Genomic DNA, 22,424 nt, shown 5'->3' on the forward strand with positions numbered 1-22,424 from the left:
TATTTTTGCAGTTGCATAGATCATTCAACAGGGACAGCTATGGCTATTCTTCCAGGTAGCATTTTGAATCTTGTGGTTATCCAGCCATATGATAACTGTAATAGCTACCACAGTCAGCCTGCTGTAATTTTACTGGAGTTTTATTTAATTTTCCTGGTGACCTTAGTTTGATACTTATTTTGCTGGGTGTGTAATTGTGCCCCTGAGGAGATAAGGAGACAGGACATGCACATCATGATAGAAAGAAAATAATGCTTCTTCCACTTTTGATCTTAAACTAGGTGAAATAAAAACAAGAGATATTAACATCTTTTTAACACTTACGTGTAACCTGAAGCATTCCCAGCAATAAATGTTGCTGACATCAAATGTGTTTCTTGAGCATTTGGTTTATGTTATCGCACTGTTTAACAGGTTACTAGCAAACATTTAGTGCCTTTGAGCCTGATGCTGTATAAACTTTTACTAGCTGGGAGTTAAACACAGAGTTACGGATATCCATCCAGAAAAGAAAGGGAGCAGCCTTCTCACCTCCTAGGCTCACATGCACTCTATCTGGAGTCCCATGCAAGCTACTATTAAAGTGAGCAGAGCAGCTCATTTATTCCTTCCCATGGACTTCTTATAGGACTGGGAAAAGAAATAGCAGAAATCTACCCAAATCAACTCACCAGTAGTGGCTGGGCTAGTAAGGTGTGGGATGGTAATTTGCTGCAGATGAAGGTGAAATACCAAGACTATTATCCTCCAACCCTTTCAGAAGCTGTGAGTTAGAGCATTTCCTAGGTGATTCCAGGGCAGCTTCACCCATGCTTGGAGATGTACCTTGAAGTTCAAACTCTAGCTATGGTTTTATTATTGTAGTTTTATCTAATGGACAGCAGCCTGGATTGGCAAATGCTGCCTACATAGAGAGTGTGTCCGCACAGCGGCTGACCTGTTTCTAAATTGCCGTCAGGAAGGATGAGGCTTTACTTTACAGGAGCTATAGAACAGGAGGGAGGTCCTGGCCTCTCTTCTGAGCAGCTTTCAAACTAGTGGAGCTGCAGTAGTAAATGAGTACTAGAATGAGATTTGGCATATACTGGAGTTGCAAAATACATTTTATGTTTCAAGAAACACCTCAGATGATGGATCTATCTGTAGCACAGTATTTTCATTCCAAAGAATTCATGACTTACAGCCTTTTTCTAGCTGTTTTAAGAAAAAAATAGCTTGGCAATAAAGGACAGTTAGGAAATTTGAAGATGTAATTTGGAAAACACTCTTAACTGCATTTTAAACAGCATCTTCAAGCTGTTTATGTTTTTAAGGATTAATTAAATTATTTGAACTATGGCACTGTAACTTCAATGGCTAACTATATCTCAGGATGTTAATTTTCAGCAGTAGAGTAAGTTATACAGTCTGTGCTCTCAATTAAAATGTTAAGTGTTTATCTTGAATTATTACACAGTTACGCTAGTTCTAAAGACATTTCCTTTCTTCAGTGTAAGGGAGAATATTTCCAGACACGCTGACAGGTAGATGTTTACAAGTGCTGGTGATTTCAGGTTTAATTGTGACCTTTCAGAGTTGCTCCTGCATTTGCCACAGACTAATTGCTTTACATTTTGCCTTGTTTTCACTGGGGAGTAAGTGCTTTGAATCCAGCCATATTTATGTTCTTGCTGTTGCTTTGATCACTCAGTTATTCCCATACCTCAGCTCTTCATTTAGTGCAAACTTTCTGTGCCTTGTATGATAGAAACAAAGATGTGATATTTCTTTGTGTTTGCAAACTTTTAGATGGCATATTAGCTGCTCATATAAATGCCAAGGATTCCTTTGATAGTTAGGACTATTGGATTATCAGTGCCTCATACTAACATCCTTTCTTCTGCCAACTTCCTGGGACACCTCAGCAGTTCACTTAGTCTCTTAATATGCATATATCACATAGTATTTCCCCCCCCCCCCCCCTTCCATGCATAATTACATTTTAGCACAGTATTTTCATTCCAATATTTATGGATTTCACAAAATGGTTGTGAAAAGAAATGCATTGAACACTGGAGTGGTCAGATATGTTAACGTGGTTTTCAGAGCCACAGAAAATTCGGTTAAGGATCTTATTCTTTAAAAAGTCATGATTGTTTCTTGTGGGAATCATGGCAGAAATAGAGCTTATGGAACAGTTTGAACTGGAACGTTTTAAAGATTAGATAGGGTCTATGAAATCTGACATGTGGCACTCTAAGCATAGAATGACATAGGAAAGTACTCAAATAGGGTGTTATAGCCAGTGTCATTAGTGGATGGTTTATAGATTTATTTTTTTTAATCTTGTTGTGTAGTGTTGATTTATTAAGTGAATGTACAATTTTGTCACCTCAAGGGGTATTTTTATATCTAATCTTATAAATGAAAGGATATGGTAATCTAATCAATACTTGCATAGATTACTTCAGAGGGAGGCTTTCATGTTATAGGAAGGATCTGTGTCAGGCATTATGGAATAATTGCTTGAATGCAACATGAGACTTTGCTGCAAGAGTTGCCAGCTCTTGGATCAGTCCTGAACAAAAGTTTATTCCCAATGGATTAATGTTCTAACTCTGATTGGGGTTTTTTTGGTGTGTTATGATTTCTAAAATGCAAAAGGCAATCTCTGTCATCATTCTTCTAACAGTGACTAAAGCAGCCCAGTATAACATTGGTTGGGATAAAAATTTTATTTTTATGTGATTGCTACTTGAAAAAGCATGAAAAGTTACTAGAATATTTTGCTGTAGCATTACAGTGAGTGGCTATCAAATATTAATAAATAGAAAGTATATATTGCATACTAACTTCATATGAAACACTGCTCAAATTAAAGCCATTTGCCATTAAAAAAATATTTTAAAAATAAGACCTCATTAGATGAGATGTTTTCAAAATGGAATTTTAATCTGGTTCCATTTTTAATAGATAAATTGAAAACTCCTGACAAGAGTAAAGAGGCTGTTAATGGAATTATTAACAGACTGTTAATAACACAAATTCTAGAAGGCATTTACCAAAGCAGATGGGAGACAAACTGATCAGAGAAAAGGAAATGGGAAGCGATGACTGAACTGCCAACACACCTGGTCTTGTGTCCTGGTTCAGCAGTAGCAGTCAGTTTTTCTCCTTCTTAGTAGCTGTTGCAGCACTGTGTTTTTGACTTTCAGCCTGGGAACAGAGCTGATAACACCGATGTTTAGTCTGACCAAGGACTTTGTGAGTCTCATGCTCTGCCAGGGGGAGTGAGTGAGCGAGACTGCGTGGCTGGCAGAGTTTAAACCATGACATCTTGCTTCTTCATCCCCACAGTGACACTTGTGCCAAATATGCGTTGGCCCTGCAGGACATAGAGTGTGTTGATTCCCTTTTTTGTGGAATTGTTTGTATTCTGGGGCTGAAAAATACCTTGTAAGCACAAAATATTACTTTAAAAATGCCTTTTTTTCAGCACAGTAATAGGATTGGGAAATAAGTATGTGAATCGAAAACTTTATTTGTACTTAGAGCTTCCTACAAAAACATGCTTGGGATCTACAGTACAGAAAAGACTCAAAGACCAGGTGGTTTAGATTCTGTGCAACCAAGCCATGAAATCCTTTACTTGCCTGGGGGGAAAAAAGGGAAGGAAAAAAAATAAAAATCACATCTTCCATTTCTCCAGTCTTAGATTTCTGGGCTTAGTCAATAAACATCTGCTTATTTATCAGTTGCACACAAGACAAGTGGCTGCTTGAACAACAGCTATCTCTTCCCTTGGTTCTGTGCCCTGCTATCAGAGCCCTTCTCAGACCAAGCTGCCACAAGGTGTCCTACAGCCCCTGCCCAGCATCACTGGGGCCTATGCTTGCTGCTTGCACCCCAGTACTGCACAGAGAGGATGCAGCTCTGAGGCTGTTTGCAGGTGCAGCGCTCTAGTAGTATTGCTATCCGGGGGACTCTTGTGGTGTCTTCTTCCTTCAGTGTGACAGAAATACCAGCTGTTGTTTGCTAGTCCATGAGCATCAGTAGCAGTGAGGATCAACAGCTCCCTGTGAGCACAGGACTTCTTGCTGAGTGGAGTCCTAGCTACTTACACAAATACCAGTATTGATCTAGTACTGTTTATAATCTTAGCCTCTGTGTATTAGCAAAGAGTTGCAGAAAGGGTAGAGATTGCATTCTGAAATCTCCCAAGCTTGTATTGTCAAGTTAATTTTTTTCTTCAGCTTATAGTAGACCTTGAACAGAACTAAATTTTATTGCCAGTGTTATTGTGAGAAGGAGCTCCATGTGGATGGTGATCGTACGGTTTATTTTTAAAAGAAAATCCTCTTTAACTCTCAAAATACCAGCTTGCCACTTTACCCTTACATAAGGATTGGTTACATTTGGAACTGAAAACCCTACAGACTTGGAGAGTGCACACTGTCAACATTTTACAGCCTGCAGTGGAGGATTCTTAACCTTTTCATTCTAGGTACTCTGATAATGCTTTCTCCCCACATCAACATAAACTTTAATTGATCCTTCATCATGCTTTTGGACTCATTTAAAATGCTTCCCATTAAGATCTGCTGTTTATGCAAAATCAGTTTTCACTGTTTCCAGTGTACACAAGGAGCTGTCAAGAGGGAAGGGTACTTGCTGCAAAAGACACCAGATTTCTGATTCCTTTCCTCAAAATTCTTTAAGTAAATATTTGCTATCTGCCAGGCTCAAATAACTGAGCTACACTTCAAAATAAATTGAAGAGTAAAAATCCAATAATTCTAATTTACCAGTAACATCTAGAAATATTTCTCTTCTATCCAAATGGAATGGACTTTGACAGATCTGCATATGTTTAGCTGTAGCAAGCACAAAGCAATACCTCTGCAGCTGTTTTATCCTCATCCTGAGAATTTCTCTGTGCCGCTGAGACAGTAGAGGTAATTGGATGTTCGTCTTTTCTGGCAGGTACTGGACTGGATTGAAAATCATGGGGAAGCCTTTCTGAGTAAACATACAGGAGTGGGGAAATCTCTACACAGAGCACGTGCACTGCAGAAAAGACATGATGATTTTGAAGAGGTAGCACAGGTAAGAGCCTGAATCAGACACTTCTGTTTTCTGTCTTGATTTTTGTTACTCCTCTTGTATATTGAGAAAAAAATATTGCTCTTTTGGGTCACACTGCTCTCTTCAAGTATTTGGAGATGTCTCCCAAGTTTGGAAGTCGGCATGCACACTGCAGAACATGATAGCAGCAGGACTTATAACCAGAAAATCACGAGATTGAGTTGATGGGAGATCTCAAAGCCTGTGAGAAATTGCAAGCAGTTTACACGACAATAATGCAAAATGTTGGGAAATAGAGTAGGATGGTTATGAGCAAGGATGATAGAAAAAAATCAGTTTTAACTCCTAGAGTGGAAACTGAGGACCTTGAGAATGTAGTGGAAAGCAGCACCTAGTAAAGCAGTGGGGAAAACACTGGAGTGTGTTTACAGTAAGGACAACTACTCTTCCACTCTTTCCAAGAGTACAGTGTATTATGTGGAATGAGTTTTTGTTTGTTGTGGAATAAGGGGGCAATCATTTTTTGGTTTTAGACTTTAGTATTGTTTTCCTGTAGTACCTTTCACATGTGCTGGCCTAGTTTAGTTGAAGATGTTTCCAGAAACAGGGACATACCTCTTTCACTGTGCCCTCAGGGAAACAGTTTCACTGCCTGATGGTAGCTACTGGCTAGGTATTTTTTTCCTTTCCCTCATATTCAATTTATATTTCTCTTAATCTCCCTTCCCCAGCCCCTACCCTGTTTATGTCACTTTAGTCTTACTTATCTCTCTTAAGGAGATAAATTCCAGGAAAAGAGATTGTTCAGTGTTGTTAATTAATCTAGAGAATGTCTTCTTCTACGTGCCTCTTAAACGTGTTAAACATATTTAATGCTGCTAGCATGTTCTTATCAATCCCTTAAATAACTTCTGTTACCTACTACTTTGGATCCATTCAGTTGGCCAACATCCTTTTAATTAGATGTTCAGCTCTTGATGAAATATTCTATTGCTTGGCTTGCTAGTGAACTTCAGTGTTACCTTTCAGCTATGACTGGATGTCTTTGCATACCATTGACAAATCACACAGCCTGAAAGCAGCAGTTCTAGATTGGTGGGTTTCTAAAATTTTCTGGGACTTTGTGTGGATTTGAGCCTTCTGGTAATAGGCTTGAATTTCTAGAATTACCTGTTGCAAATTTATTAAAATGAGCTTAGGCTGAAGGTTACAAACCACAGTTCTACAACGCCTTATCCAAAAGCACAAGTTAGTGTGAGGATTCATGCTGAAATCAACATTAGGTGCCTTTCCAGAAGATGTGCTCGAGTCAGCTGTAATTGGATGCAATACTGGAATAAGGAATGAAAATGAAAACCATGTCATATACGGGAGCTGAAACTAAGTGATTTAATGTCCTTTGTGGCATTAATATTTTATAAATCTCCCTTCTCTATGATACATTAGCTTCATAACTCCACTTATGTCTAGCATTTTGGATCACAGTTAGCTTTTTATTTTTCTTTTTTACCTCCTCTTTGAGTAGTACTTCACTGGAGATCTAGGAAACAAATTAAGAACAGGTGAGAAGACAGAAAAATAACATGGTCTTGACAATAGAGATGGGAGCAAGCTGTGTAACTGTCTGCACATGGAAACAACAGCTCACTTAAGGCTTGCTCCACTGGATGATGTAATTTAGAGATAGATCCCTTCACTAGGGTTAGGAACCTTTACAAATGTGCAGCTTGCATGGGTAGGTACTAGGTTAAGTCAGAATGGAATTATTTCACTTAAGGCTTTTCAAACCCCTCTGTTAGTCCTCCTTCTGTATTATTTCTGCATGTCTGTCTGTGTATAACTTCAGATGCATATCGTTTCACAAGGCCAAATTCAGAGCAAAGATTGTTCACTGGATGATGATGTGTTCTAATGAAGGTGAGTGTCTGGGAGGAGGATGGAGAGGAAAGGGAAAGGTATAGTTTGAGTGGGTGCAGAATCTCTTACGTTTCTCTGAATCAGATTCTTTTACATCTTACAGCATCGATAAGTGTCTCATTGCTCTGCCTGGACGACTGTGAACAGTCACGAACAGTTCTGCATTCTGAGTATGAAGTTTATGGTGCCTCCAAATTAGTAATCACTGACACAAGTCGAACTTGGTTACTTTCCCCTGGCTTTGACAGAAATAGTTTCCTCTGGTGCATTCACACCAGAATATTGTTGCTAATTTATGAGGCCTGACTGCAGTGTGACACTGGAATGTGATGCTGGCAAATGGACGTGGGGACATGCACTGAAGGGAAGTGAAAGGAAGCTCAGACTTAATCTGAGGTCAAGGACTTAAGAATATAATACTCTGCTTTGGAAAGAGTAATGGCAAGGGTAGGAGGGGAGGCCATAAATTTGTCACACCTGGAGTTCTCCTGCAGAAGCTTCTAGTGAGGTCGATTTTGTAGTTGGAGAATAAATCTCCCTGCTTTAATTATGACCAGTTTTTATTCTTCTTAACTGCCTTCTTGATGCTTAACTCTTTAGAAGCATTTTTCTCCACTTACTGAATATCTCTGCCACGGCGAGGGTGGGTAACTAGCATTGCTTATTCCCAATATAGCCATATAATAAAGCACATGTGCTAAGATCCTGAAACAAACTGGTAAGTTTGCCCATTCCCTCATCGGGATGTTAATTACTGGCATTAACAGTAGAGTTGTGTTTGTTTTTCTTAATAAAATAAAAAGTGTAGTACTGATATAACTGGTGAGATTAACAGTATAAGCAATAGTATTTGCTATTGGCAGTTCTCTGAAAAAAAAAAAAAAAAAAAAACATTTAGCCTGCCATACATTATAAATTTAATCTCTAAAATCTACTTTGTTTTGGCTCTGATATATTTGTTTTTATCTCCTACTGATTCAGGAAGGCATTTGCAAAGGTCAGACTAGGAGCAATTTTCATGACTTTTCTTGATATTTTCAACATTGGGCAAAACATTCATGTTTTTGAGTGCTCCCTAACTGCATGTAGAGTAGTAGTGTTTCTGGAATTGCTTTGCTGAGAAATGCTCTGATTGACTGACCTGCCAAGGCGCTAGATTGAGAGGCTGAGCATGCTCCCTCTATGTCTAATTAGAAACTCCACAGATTTATAAATCTAGATGTAATGACTCAATCAGGCATGCGCAAAATAGATCACATTCCTGCATACAGCTATGCTTGGAAAATATCAGTGATTTTAAACTGTTGCATTGTGGACAATAGGAAATATAATTTGGGGTCCCTTTCTCTCATAACTGCTGCTTATACAATGCTCTCGCAATTTTTCTGACTGTATTTATTCTATATAGAATGCACAGATGGCAACTGTTTGAATTTGGATTAAAAAGCCTGAGCTGCTGGGAGGGAGGTTGTTATCTTGTACATACCTAAAGATGTTTCTCAGCCAGTGCTGATGCTGTTCACAGGCTGACACCCTGAAAATGACAACCTTAGGCCCAGTGGCTGCCACACAGTGAAATTTAGCAATCAGGCATTATGAAGATATCACCAAAGAAATACCACTCTTTATGTAGCTGCAACATTCATAGAATCATAGAATAGTTAGGGTTGGAAAGGACCTTAAGATCATCTAGTTCCAACCCCCCTGCCATGGGCAGGGACACCTCACAGTAAACCATGTCACCCAAGGCCTCATCCAACCTGGCCTTGAACACCGCCAAGGATGGAGCATTCACAACCTCCCTGGGCAACCCATTCCAGTGCCTCACCACCCTCTCAGTAAAGAATTTCTTCCTTAGATCCAATCTAAACTTCCCCTGTTACAGTTTTAACCCATTACCCCTTGTCCTGTCACTACAGTCCCTAATGAATAGTCCCTCCCCAGCATCCTTGTAGGCCCCCTTCAGATACTGGAAGGCTGCTCTGAGGTCTCCACGCAGCCTTCTCTTCTCCAGGCTGAACAGCCCCAACTTTCTCAGCCTGTCTCCATACGGGAGGTGCTCCAGTCCCCTGATCATCCTCGTGGCCCTCCTCTGGACTTGTTCCAACAGTTCCATGTCCTTTTTATGTTGAGAACACCAGAACTGCACACAATACTCCAAGTGAGGTCTCACGAGAGCAGAGTAGAGGAGCAGGATCCCCTCCTTCAACCTGCTGGTCACGCTCCTTTTGATGCAGCCCAGGATATGGTTGGCTTTCTGGGCTGCGAGCGCAGACTGAAGCCGGCTCATGTTCATTTTTTCATCGACCAACACCCCCAAGTCCTTCTCCGCAGGGCTGCTCTGAATCTCTTCTCTGCCCAACCTGTAGCCGTGCCTGGGATTGCTCCGACCCAAGTGTAGGACCTTGCACCTGGCATGGTTAAACTTCATCAGGTTGGCATCAGCCCACCTCACAAGCGTGTCAAGGTCCCTCTGGATGGCATCCCTTCCCTCCAGGGTATCAACCGAACCACACAGCTTGGTGTCATTGGCAAACTGGCTGAGGGCGCGCTCAATCCCACTGTCCATGTCACCGACAAAGATGTTGAACAAGACCGGTCCCAGCACCGATCCCTGAGGGACACCACTCGTTACCGGTCTCCAGCTGGACATCGAGCCATTGACCACAACTCTTTGCGTGCGGCCATCCAGCCAGTTCTTTATCCACCGAGTGGTCCACCCATCAAATTGATGTCTCTCCAATTTAGAGACAAGAATGTCGTGTGGGACAGTGTCGAACACTTTGCACAAGTCCAGGTAGATGACGTCAACTGCTCTGCCCCTGTCCATCAGTTCCGTAGCCCCATCATAGAAGGCCACCAGATTGGTCAGGCAGAATTTCCCCTTAGTGAAGCCATGCTGGCTGTCACCAAGCACCTCCTTGTTTTTCATGTGCCTTAGCATGCCTTCCAGGAGAATCTGCTCCAAGAGTTTGCCAGGCACAGAGGTGAGACTGACTGGTCTGTAATTCCCCGGGTCATCCATTTTCCCCTTCTTGAAAATGGGGCTTATATTTCCCTTTTTCCAGTCGTCGGGAACTTCATCTGACTGCCATGATTTTTCAAATATGATGGCCAGTGGCTTAGCAACTTCATTCGCCAGCTCCTTCAGGACCCGCGGATGGATTTCGTCAGGTCCCATGGACTTGTGTACGTTTAGGTTTTTAAGATGGTCTCGAACCAGATCCTCTCCTACAGTGGGCCTAGGGTCTTCATTCTTACAGTCCCTGCATCTGCCTTCCAAGACTTGGGTGGTGCGGTCAGAGATTTTGCCAGTGAAGACTGAGGCAAAGAAGTCATTGAGAACCTCAGCCTTGTCCAAATCCAGGGTAGCCAGTTCTCCCGATATCTTCCGGAGGGGGCCTACGTTGTCCCTAGTCTGTCTTTTATTCACTATGTACCTATAGAATCCCTTCCTGTTATCCTTAACATCCCTAGCCAAGTTCAATTCTAACTGGGCCTTAGCCTTCCTCACCTGGTCCCTAGCTTCCCGGACAGCATCCCTGTATTCTTCCCAGGCTGCCTGTCCCTGCTTCCACCTTTTATAAGCCTTTTTTCTCCTTTGAATTTTCCTGAGCAATAGCAGCCTCTTTGCAAGGCTGGAATTATTTTGTGCAAATCAGATAACCATAGTTCAGCCAGTTATGATTGTAAATCCAAAGATGTTTTCAAATTTTCCTTAGAAAAGGACTTTTATGCTGGAAACCAGTGTGCCTTTCAATTGGAAAAGTCTCCCCAGTGCTTCAGTGCTTTAGAGTTGAGTGGCACGTGTTGAAAATCCTTTTCCTATTCTCTGTATATGCAGAGAGGGGGCTTAGTCTATTCTCCTCCCTTCTGTCATTCCCGGCAACCGGAGGTTAAGGTGGCTACCTCGACGTCCGCCTTTGCTTTACAAAGAGCATCACTGCATTTGTGCTGGTGCAGAATTAGGAAAGATACTGGGGAAACTGCTCTGTTACTCCCTTAAACTGTGGTGGTGCAGGACTTAGTGGGTTTGCGTTTGAATGATCTGAAAGAAGCATTTCTGTAGTCTTTCTGCATTTATGAGTTTTTCCATCAGAGGTGCTATTAAAGATTACCCGGCGGGCAGGCTCACCCGCATTTTTGGCATACCCGCCAGTACGTGTTTCCACCTGCAGATGGCACTCGCAACGCGTTGTACAAGCCTCCAGTTCTGCTAAGGGTCAGCAGAGCTGCTGGTTCTAATCCAAACTAACCAGTGTCTAGAAGTGAAATGAAGCAGGAGTGGAAGTTGTTTCACACAGTGTTCCCGTGGTGTTCTCCCACCCCTGCCAAAACCCATGTTGTTCAAGGTCACCCAGAAAAACAACCCTCCTATTTTTGTTTTGTTTTTATACACAAAGCTGGGCGGTCCATGCTTTAATGCAAGGTGGTGCTTGTCATCTGTATTTATGGGATAAGCTGCTCTTGGATCCATGGAGCTGCTTTCAAGGCTCCTTGGCTACAACACAATACGCCTGCAGCTACAACTGAGTTTTGTATTTAGTAACTGTGTGTGTATTTGCATCCAGTAGTTGATATATTTTTTATAGTAATCCAAAAGCACTAATGTTTACAAGTTGAACTATCACAATTTGAGCATGCAACAAAGCACACATTCTGAACAGCCTTGATTCAAAATGTGTGTAATTGTCCCTCATTATCAGACACAATAAGAAAGTTGACTGGAGTCTGAGCTGTGGCCATTGAAGTTCATGGAGTCTGTCTGTATGCCCAGTGCAGCAGCTCTTGGTTCAGGCTGGTGACTACAAGTTTTGATTTAGGTGTGTGTCTAGATCCTGTTCTCCTGACTCTGAAAGCTTCACAGGATCCATTTTGCCAAGGTACACATGCAATGCAGTAGACTGTTCTTGAATTATTGCAAAGAAGGTGTGCCAGACAAAATGCAAGTAAAAATGCTGAGCTTTACAGTACACCATTTGGGAAATTGTTCAGTTTTCGTATTTGGGGGTATCTATGTTTGCTTTCCTCCAAGGCAACTTTTGAAAGATGATGGTTAAACACCTGAACACTGGCTTTGAGCCATTAAAGTTAACCTAATGTATATCTATATAGCTCTTTTAAGGTTCAGCTCTTCCTTTTATTCTTCTCAGTGAAATAAATGTATTTTCTGCAAGCTAAGGATTTCAGAGGAGACCTTGAGAGCCAAGAGCTGGTATCATCATCTAGAAATCAAAGAACAGGTGATATTCTTCATCTAAGAAGCAATTTGTGTTCCAGTGTTCCTGTCTAGTGGATTCCCTTCCTCCATTTTACTGTTCCTAAAATGCTGTCAGTTCAGAGTTTTCAAAAAACCTCTTACTTGGAGATATAAAGAACTTTAAATGTAAATATGCTGAAAAATGTGAAATATCCAGGGGACTAAGTAATGGAATCCTGCAGATGAAAATGGTATTTTGTGATCTCTCAGTCCCACATAGTTTCACTTGAACTTCTCTAGAACTAGTGAGGTAATGGAATAGTCAGGCCAAAGCTGAATTGCACACAGCTACTTGTTTGGCCTAGTGCTTTCCCATACAAATTCCAGCCCTGTTGGATGTCATTGTTCTAGAGTTTGGCATGAAGTTCAGTAGTGATGTAAAACAGCGAGGCATAAATTAGGAACCAGTGTTGATAATGAGCGCTTAGGGAGCATTGTCCCAGGGTGATTTTTTTATTTTTATTACTTTTTAAAATGTTGTGACTTACCTGGTTGTTGAAAGGAATAGCTCACTGGATTTCCCTTTTCAGTTGAGTGACTAAAATCCTATGTAAGATGAAATACTGGGCCAAAATAGGGAGAAAGCAGATAATTAAACCTGGTATGTGCTGTGCTCGAAGTTAGCAATAACAACTGTGGTTTCAGTAATGCCAAATATTTTTTAAAATAATGAAAACATGAGACAGACAACAAAAAAATCAGTCCTACTCTTATCTTCATCATCCTTTGGATGGTCATTAGTAAGTTCTGAAGCTATAACCTGCCGTTTCTTGTTCACTTCGTTTATGGAAATGTATTCACTTCTACACAAATTGTTAAAAATGACCACTGGCAGAAGATTACACAGGCCTTTGTACTGTGGCGCAGGAGCTCTGGGCGCCAGAACTCTTGATTTCTTCTCCTTTCTGGCAGCAGGCTGCATCTGGAAATCACAGGCAGCAGAGAAAAATGAAACTGCCTATATATGAGTTGTCTGTGAAGGTTATCTGGGGACTTCTGGATCTCAAAACTTCTGACAGCATAGCTGAAAAACCAGATAGTTTATCATGGAAGCAATAGTATAACTTTGTGCATGAAGTCTAGCAGCTTATGGGTGATTCAGGACATACCTGCATTGCAAATGCAGAGATACTGAAATTGTTATGCACAGCCTAAGCCAGGACCCAGAAAATCTGGGAAGGGCTGAGCAGTATAACAGTGTTAGATGCAATGCCATGGGGAATCAGCTGCCAGACCTAAGTCAGATGTAGGTCATGTAAGACATGTTTTACCTGAGAAAGTGTGGTACTCTGAATTCTGAGTACGCTGTGGGTATCAATACCGAGCTCCATTGCATGATCTGGACATGCTCATGGAGACTTCATTAGCAGGGGCTGCAAGAAGACCATCTTGGCTAATGTTCTGGAAGCAAAGCAATTCGTTTGGTGGCTGTTGGTACTCCATGATCTAACAGTAATGGGGGACCTATTTTTAGAGAGGCCCTATAATGGCACAGAAATCTTCCTGGCAATCATGTGAAGAACTGTGCCTATTGTACCATGTTTCTGAGTTTGCATTTCTCCTCAAGCTAGAGGTGATTTTCTTTCCTATTTCTTCTCTTCCAAAATCACATGACAGCTGAATCTTTTCATTAAGCCGCCTGCAGCATGATTCACAATCTAAATGCTCCCTATAAAATCTCAAGGCTTGGCAGCACAATACATTTTTGACAATTGCCAGAAATTGGCTTCCTATCACTGGTTTTATTTGGGTAGGTTTATTTTTGAGCCTTTAAAATATGTTCCTTTAATTTGCCTATAAATGCATAATGCTGTTTCCATGGCAGACTGGGAGACAATGAAGCTATTTAAGAAATACATATTTTTCATTCTAGAGGTTCTGTAAAATGGAATTTCTATTGTGTGGGGAATTATGAGTTTTTGAATTGATTTTTTTTTTTTTAATAAAAAAAAAACCAACTAAAATTTCCTAAAAAAGAAGAATCCAGGAATTTGCTTTTTTTTTCAAGCCCATAAATTTCCTAAAGAAATTTAACATTAGAAAATTATAACATTGAAGCATTATGTAACATGCATACTAAATATATTTAGTATGGTACTGTTGTCTCAACTGAATAAACGTAGTTGAAACAGAAGATATTTGCCATTGATGGTTTCTGTGAAATATGCCCACTTAGATGAACCATTGCTGTTTTGACTGACCTATGTTTGTTGGTAAAACCCATTGGCATATAAAGGATTTTGATACCCTCTGATCATTTTTCCTTGTGCTCTTCTCATTGGCAGGTCAATGGGTTATCAACTGTACCTATTGATTCAAGAAGATTAATTGCAGCAATGTCCAAATCTCTTCAATTCAATTTCTTGTACTTATTGAAGGTACAGGCTTGTGGGGGAGAAAAGTGACGCTGTGAATCTGATCGGTGTTTTTACTTTCTGATTTTGTCACAGGGCAGTAGAAGGAGCTGCACATGGCTGTGCTGCTTCCTCTAGGCCAGTCAGTAGTGTCTTTAGTAGAATGGTATAACGTTAGTCACAGCAACTGTATTATGGAATTGCTGCAAATCACAAATATACTGCTTTGCTGACATTTCTTAAAGGAAATTTCATGTAGGTTAAGCCATTACGAAAGAGAATTGTATTCAGTAACAGACCAAAATGATTTTCAAGGACAGGTTTCATTATCGTTGTGCAAATATTCTGGGAATAGACTAACTGGGTCCAGTTGATCACTCTACTGCACAAGATTTAGAACAAAATCATGCTTTCAGTTTTGGAGAAATTACTTACGATTAACTTGTTTTAAGGAGTGGAGAATCCATTCAATGGCTGTATTTATACGGCAGGGAAGCTGCTTGGAAGTCTGGTTGTCTCTCTCTTTTTTCCTCTTACAGGACCACCATTGTCCAGAATGTTCTCTTTGTTTCTACATCAGGCAATTGTCTCAAAACTACACTTGCATTATGAGCCTATTGCAAATATTTTATACTGATTATATATAAGAAGGAAGTATTCAACCAACATTTTATTGCATAGAAACCTATTTTTAAAATTTATTTCCCTGGGGTAGAATTCAGATCTCAGTTTCCCCTGTAGAGAAATAGGGCAACGTCAGTGGATTTATAGAGGTCTTTTGGAATTAGATGTGTGAGAACAGGAACAAAAATCCTAATGTGTATATAAATGATTCACTTGTTGATTCAGTGCATTTAATCCAGCCATTAATATTGCCCTCCATAACTGTGGTCTGTGAGGTCTGGTTCTGCATAACCAAGCCCCAAGAAAGCACTGGTTTGTGTCACTATGGAACTGGCATATGGTTCAAGGCATTCAGGCATCTTTGTTTAGTGTCTGTTTCAGAGCACTACCACATGCAAAAGTGCAGGTTCCTCTCCTTTTCTGAGCTAGGGAGAGAAATTCTAAGATTGACATGAGAAAAGCAGGCAGAATCAGCCTTCTCATGTCACTACACTTAAAAAAAAGCTTGTCTGGGGAGAAAGTAATTGAAGAATTTGCAAGAAGTCAGGAACTAAGACAGGAGGTGTTTCTGAACTGTCAGTGAGTATGTGCACATGTGTTTATCTAGCATGATTGCCTATATCAGTATGCAGCTAATACAATAGAAACCAATATGTGCTCCAAAACAGTGCGACACCGTATCCTTTTAAAGTGCAGCCCTCATCGTTATTAGAGTGTGTTGTTCAGGTTGTTTTTTCTGTGCGGTGTAGGTAACCCCTCATGACATGAGTGAGATCCACAGCTATGCAGCAGAGTGCAGAGCCTGCTTTTGCCTCCCCTGGAATAACATTAGAACTCAAAGCAAAAGTGCACAGCATAAAGTAATGTTTGTGACTCATTAATATCAGGGAATGGAAAGTGCAGACTTCACATTAAATCTTTCAACCTGAGAGCTGAAGCAAATGCATGGAATGTTCAATGAAATGTAGCGTGTTTCTGCACAGAGAGGAGAGATGGCTGGTGACTGGGTCCTGATTGTTTTGTCTTTGGCCAGGATTTATATTGACAACCAGAACTTGGATTTATCAATATCCACACATCAAAGTTGAGTGCAGGAGGGACTTGAAATCTGCAGTGCTCCACAGCTGAGAAAGAGAGAGGTCTAGAATGATTTCACTGTTACTTTCTGTGGTCTTCTAGGGTTTGTTTTAGGTTCTAAATGGACCTGGTTGAATCCTTCTTAAAATCCGAATTAGGTGTTTGTTCCCACTGCAGAAGTGGCTCAAACAAGTAATGCCCCACCCACACAATTCCTCCTCTGTAAAAAATAACCATTTTTAACTTGCTCTTTTTTGGGTCGCAAGCTGTCCCTCCCAGTTCCAGACCCTTTCCCAAAGGATTCATAGTTATATCTGTGCCAAAGCATAGTTCCTCCATGCATAACAAGTGATAAGCTCCATTCCTGCCTTGCTCCTCTGTCGTGCATTGAAAACAAAAGTGGGACAGAAGCAGCCTTACAGCACAGCCAGGACTGCTCAGCCATGCTTGAAATATCAGTTGACTCACCAGGGTGTGTGCTCCCCCTTGGGATCGATAATTGGGTCACTAGGGCATTTAACTATTGTAAATTTAGTTTTCAGTATAGGCACATGTAAATGTGGGACAGGAAAAAAAAAAAAAGATACTTCAGAGCATAGAGCAGAATCCGCTTTGTGTGCTAAAGTAGGAACACAAAATAAGGAGATTATTTTGGAATGAGAATGATGAGGGGAGTGTGAATTGCTGCCTGGACCTTCTGGGCATGCCTCCAGGGGTGGGGACAGGTGCCCAGATCCTACTGCTTGGGGGTTGGCACAAAACCGAGGCTCTGGGATAGCAGGCAGAGAGAGAGATCAAAAGAAAAGTCAGAGAGAATTTCTCAGATCTTTGTTTTTATCTCTTACTATGTCCAGTCTGATCCTTTTGGGGGCTGACTTGAGATTTTTGAAGGGAGAAGGATTGGAAAGGAAAGGATTTGGCAACATGGAAGAATACATAGAAATAGAAAGATCTCAGGATTTTTTTATAGTAAAAAAGTCGGCAGACGTTGACTAGAGAGGCAGTTATCTAATATGCCTGCAATATTCCTGGAGATCTACTACATGCCAAAAATCAACACATTATATAGCACGAAGATTTCTGGTGAGAATACCGTTCTGTACCAGATCTCTCATGTAAGTCATTATTAACATATATTTATCTTAGATCATGTGTGGCTGCCTAATAAAAGCCAGAAATAATAAAAACAAAACAAAACAAAAACCTGTTATCTTTCTAAAACTTTGTTGTGATTGTGCCTAACTTGAATTGAATTTCACACACCAGAACACATTTTTAAAATGAGCCCCTTATGAATGCTTCCTGACCAACGTGAAAAATACTGGTTCCTGTCTGGAACTTTTCTAAAGATTTTGAATACATCTGGTGTTAAATGAATAAATAAGTAAAATGGTTTATTACCTCCAGGGTAGTGAAACCCCTTTTATTTTCCCTCATTATAAATATGCAGTACTTCTCACTAGCTGTTACAGAAGTTCTTTATATTTTTAAGTTTTAGGGAAGACAATGCCCTTAGTCCATTTTGCTTTGGTGGCACCTGTGAAGAATTAATTTGATGGGTAAGCCATACAGACAGTTCACATGTCAGGGAAATAACAGTGGTGAAAAACTGGTTTTTATAAATCTAATAAGACTCAGAGAATGATTTCTGCTCATTTGAAACAAATTCCAATGTGTGATCCATGGTGGAGAGCTGAATTAATGTTGACAGTGAAGAGATTCTGAATCCAAAGGGACCATCCTGCTGACCTCCTCCTCAGGATGCTGAGCTGGAACAAGGAGGTGAAGTAAAAAGTTACTTCGAGTTTAACTGAAGCTGGGGAGGCTGCTTAATTCTTGTTAAGAGCAGAGAACCATCTGCCACCAAATTAGCTGAGGTCTAGAGGGAAAGGGGGATGGGGACAGAGTTATCTGACTGGTGGGCAGGTGATCATTCTTGGTGACAGGGTATATTGAGAAACCTCCTTCTGCTGAATGAAAATATCCAAATTGTCAATAAAACAGAGATGTTGGTAGGTTTTTTTTCTTATCATGTGTTTTGTCTCTGGCAGGCAGTGTATTGAAGTGTAAGGTTTGCTTTGGATGAAAAGACCAATTTTTCTTTGCTACAAGTTAAACTTACCTGGGCAAGTAGAAGGGATCCAGGAAAACACCAAGGGACTCCCTGCTTCCATCAAGTCTAGGGAGAATATAGACAGTGCTAGCACATGGTTCCAGCTCAGCTGCACCGCAAGACATGATGCCCACACTGAGAGTATCTTCTGCATCACTTCACACTTGGGTTAGTGCATAGGAGTTCATGCAATGCAGTGTGTAAGGGAGGTAATCTTTGTTTCAAAGGAGCAGCAGCAAAAATGTCATTAAATCTCTGCATCCTTCTTTAGATAGCAGCAGTGCACTGACTCTGCTAAAAGTCTGTGGCATATTTTCCTCCCATATTTTTTTCTGTCAAACATCAGTTTGCTTGTCAGAGGTAGACATTAACTTACGGCAAAATACAGTTCACTGCAAATCTTGAGGTCCTGTGATACATTTGTGGTAAACTTACCTCTTTGCAGCAGCCAATGTTGCATTTTTGTCACATATTACCAGACAGAAAGAAACTGGAATTTATGGGATGTATACATATGCAGTACTGTGTTATGCTCCAGACTGCCTAGGCTTTACACTTGGCTATATAGGGGTTCTTAAGCTGAAAGCTCTGAAGAACTTAGGTCAAAGTTTTGCTGAATTTACTTCTGTTAAACATCTAATTCTATAAACGGTCCCATATCATTCAAAATGCTTCAGGAAAGGTGTTATAACCTCTCCCTATGTTAATGGAAATAAACACATAGCTGAGGCAGGGTAGTGACTATTGAGGAAAAAGGGAGAGGAAGTGTTTTGCTGTCTTATTTAAAGCTGGTTTCTAGACACTAGAAACAAAGCCAGGCAGTTTATAAAATCCACATCCACATAGGTTTATTTCTGCCTCTTTTCAAGGCAACAGGACTGCCAGTTGCATTTGGTACTGACTTTTCCAAGCGATGTTGACAGTCCAAAGCCTTTTAATACTGTCATCACTGTGTCTTTAAAATCTCCAAACTGTGAGCATGATATTAAACCCAGAATGCCTGAAGTTACTTCCTTTCAGGAGACCAGCAAGACTTGATAAAGCTGTCATAATTGCACTCATGTCTGCAGGGCTCAGAAAAGATGTGAGCTGAGCCTTTGGGATAGAAAACAATACTGTCCCCTCCCAGATTACTGCTCACCTTGGAGTTGCCACGTGTTTCTTTGTTTCTCCACTCTTCACCTTTCCTTTTCCCTCTATCACAGAGAAGTTGTGGAGCTTTGCTGTGAATTATCTGGGCTTGTTGATGATATTTATCATTTGAGAAGCTTTCAAAATGCTGCATTTCATTCCTGGCAGTTTGCTGTCTTGTGCTCCCATGTCACTTCCACAAAAGAAAATGCTTTCCTCACCTTTGCTGAGTTTCAAAGGCTCAGTTATCTTGCAGTTGCTTGAGCAATTCTCATTCATACACTTTGCTAATTACCCAATTATGAAATCATTGCACAGTGATAATACTGTTTTTCTGGTATACTTACTGTATAACACTAACCAGTATCAAGGATTTTTTGGCCATAAAACCAGTCTGGTTTCATGTTTGCTACCAGAACTAATGTATAATGGCATCTCAGTCTGTCGTCTTCATTCTTCCGTTCTTGCTGTTGCTTGCTTTCATATGCCTGTTATTGTGCAAAGATCTTATAAAAGGAATGAAAGTCTTTTCATGGATGTTACCAAAGATTAGATACTAGGATAAAATCTGGCCAGTAATCATCTGTTTGAGATATCTTCCCTAATTCTTCTAGGTCCTTGTACAATCCATAAAATATTGAAAATACTGAAATGGCAAGAGGAGTATTTCGTCATCTCATTTCAATGTGCTGTTTAGATATGCTTCTTCCAGAAGAGCATTAGGGTGACAGTTAAAAAAAAGAACAGAAACCTATAAGCACAAAATGAGCTTACATATCAAGTAGATACTGTTTTTATTTAGGGTGCCTTAAGTTGACAAAATGAGATATAACTCGTGGCTTTGAAGGGCCGTGTGACCACCTCAGTTAAAACTCCCAAGTTTTTCAATGCAGATTTTTTCTGCTGATGGCTTTAGTTTGTAAACACAGTTGGTTGTTTATTAGACCCAATGCATGAGCCTTCCTGGGCAATGCTGCTTTCTCAGCCAGCAATCTCTCTTGGTCTCAGGAAAGATGCCAGAGATGGACTTTGTGGGACTAAGACTTCATTATTATGCCCAAGGGGTGTTCTTTGAGTTCCTATTTGGAGCTCTGCTGTAGATCAAAACTTCTTAAATCACATCCTACAAAGTATAAAGGTTCTGATATTTTCAGCAGTTTAAACTGCAGCTTCTTCAAGGATGTGTATCAGACTCCAGTGTAATCCTGCAATGATATGCCCTCCGTATAACATGACGTGTGCACATTCCTTCCCTGAAAAGGGTGGGATTTACTTACCTCATATTAAGCAAGTCTTTAGTGGTTTATTTCATAGAGGAGATTGAACATATATGCTAATTAAACTAGGGAGGAAAGAGGAAGTTTGCCAGGCTTTAGGTAAAACCTGTGGTGGGTGTAATCTTTCTGCCTACAAAAAGAAATAAATCCCTTGTCTTCCTCCTTGCAACCAAAATAAATTAATCTTGCAACTTAAAAAAATAAAACAAAAAACCCAAGCAGAGCTTTGAGAAGTCTAGATCCTTGCCGAACATGCTTTTGAGCATCCTGATTTAGAAGAAGTAAATAGCTCTGGCAGCATTTAAAGTGAAGTCCTTGCATAGATAGTACTCTTTAGTAGTCATAGTGACTACAATTCAGTGATAGTTAAGGTGACCACACTGTGCTAAAAAGTTAGCTTGTTCTTTGTATGTATGTGGTATGTGCATGCCTATATGCATCTATGTATCTTTGCATACTTATTAATATTAGATGTGATGTGTGATATTAGCACTTAAAACATTATGTCACTATATATTTTACTGGCATTTCAATGAATAATGGTTATGATCACACAGGAGTTAATTTGCATGATTATAGTTATATGAGTATTCTCTGTTTGATACATGATTGCATTCCTGATTAAGCTGAACAGTTGTCGTGATAAAATATATTATAGGCGTAATTTTTTTAACTTAAGGTAAGCATTCAATATGAAGTAGCACAGAGAAGAATTCTTTTAGCTAATGTATTTCTAGCTATTCATTCTAATCTTGCTTATTTATTAGTTTGAAGGTCTAAGGTAGCTTTTAAACAGTTTATCTGGGGTTTCAGCATTTGATGTAATGTGTAAGTGTCACTCTTTTAAATTCGATAATAAATTCACCTCAGTTTGTATGTGAACCATGAGGGAAAATCATAAACAAAAGATAACTATATATGGAAAAATACATGGTTCTCAGCAATGGTTCATGGGGATGCTGTGTCATATCCACCTTGTCATTCCTGGAAACTATTTATTTCTCATTCATGCTGAAAAATCTCTTATGTTAATATACTTCACTGAAAAAACAGAATTACTGGAGGTTTAAAGGAGTAATTAGTATCAGCATGGTATCATGTATGGCCTCTTGGACATCTGAAATGGGAGCAAACTTCACATTCCCCAAATCTGTGGATGTTTTTGAACTGAGTTAAGTTTCAATTCATAGAATAGTTTGGATTGGAAGGGACCTTTAAAGCTCGTGATCAGGGACATCTTCAACTAGGTCAGGTTGTTCAGAGCCCTTGTCCAGCCTGAACTTGAATGTTTCCAGGGGATTACCACCCTCACAATAATGAATTTCTTCCTTAACTCCAGTCTGAATCTGTGCTTTTTTAGTTTTGAACTATTACCCTTTGTCCTATCGCTACAGGTCCAACTGTCCCATCTTTCTTATAAACCCCCTTTAAGTATGGAAAGACTGCAATAAGGTCAAAAATGTCAATAAAGAAAGTAACAATGCATCAGTAAATACAGATGCTCAGTCAGAAAATATCTGAAGAAAAATAATTTTAAACATTACGAATGAGCCATGGTCTCACTATAGTAGATGAGAGGCATAAGGACCTTTCAACCCCATGTACCA

At 40.1% G+C, this 22,424-nt stretch overlaps 1 protein-coding gene across 4 annotated transcripts in view; it reads left to right on the plus strand.

The window, feature by feature from the left end:
* The window catches only part of KALRN (kalirin RhoGEF kinase), a gene marked incomplete at its 5' end in the record, with an annotated part of 522,231 nt that overhangs the window by 278,499 nt on the left and 221,308 nt on the right, over positions 1-22,424 (plus strand). For all 4 annotated transcript variants that reach the window (XM_080620947.1, XM_080620949.1, XM_080620948.1 and 1 more), the window contains one exon: positions 4,963-5,085. In XM_080620947.1, the coding sequence (XP_080477073.1) occupies positions 4,963-5,085 (123 nt within the window). The remainder of the gene's footprint in view (positions 1-4,962; positions 5,086-22,424) is intronic.

This window comes from Psittacula echo, assembly GCF_963264785.1.
Source record: "Psittacula echo genome assembly, chromosome: 6".
Lineage (NCBI taxonomy): Eukaryota > Metazoa > Chordata > Aves > Psittaciformes > Psittacidae > Psittacula > Psittacula echo.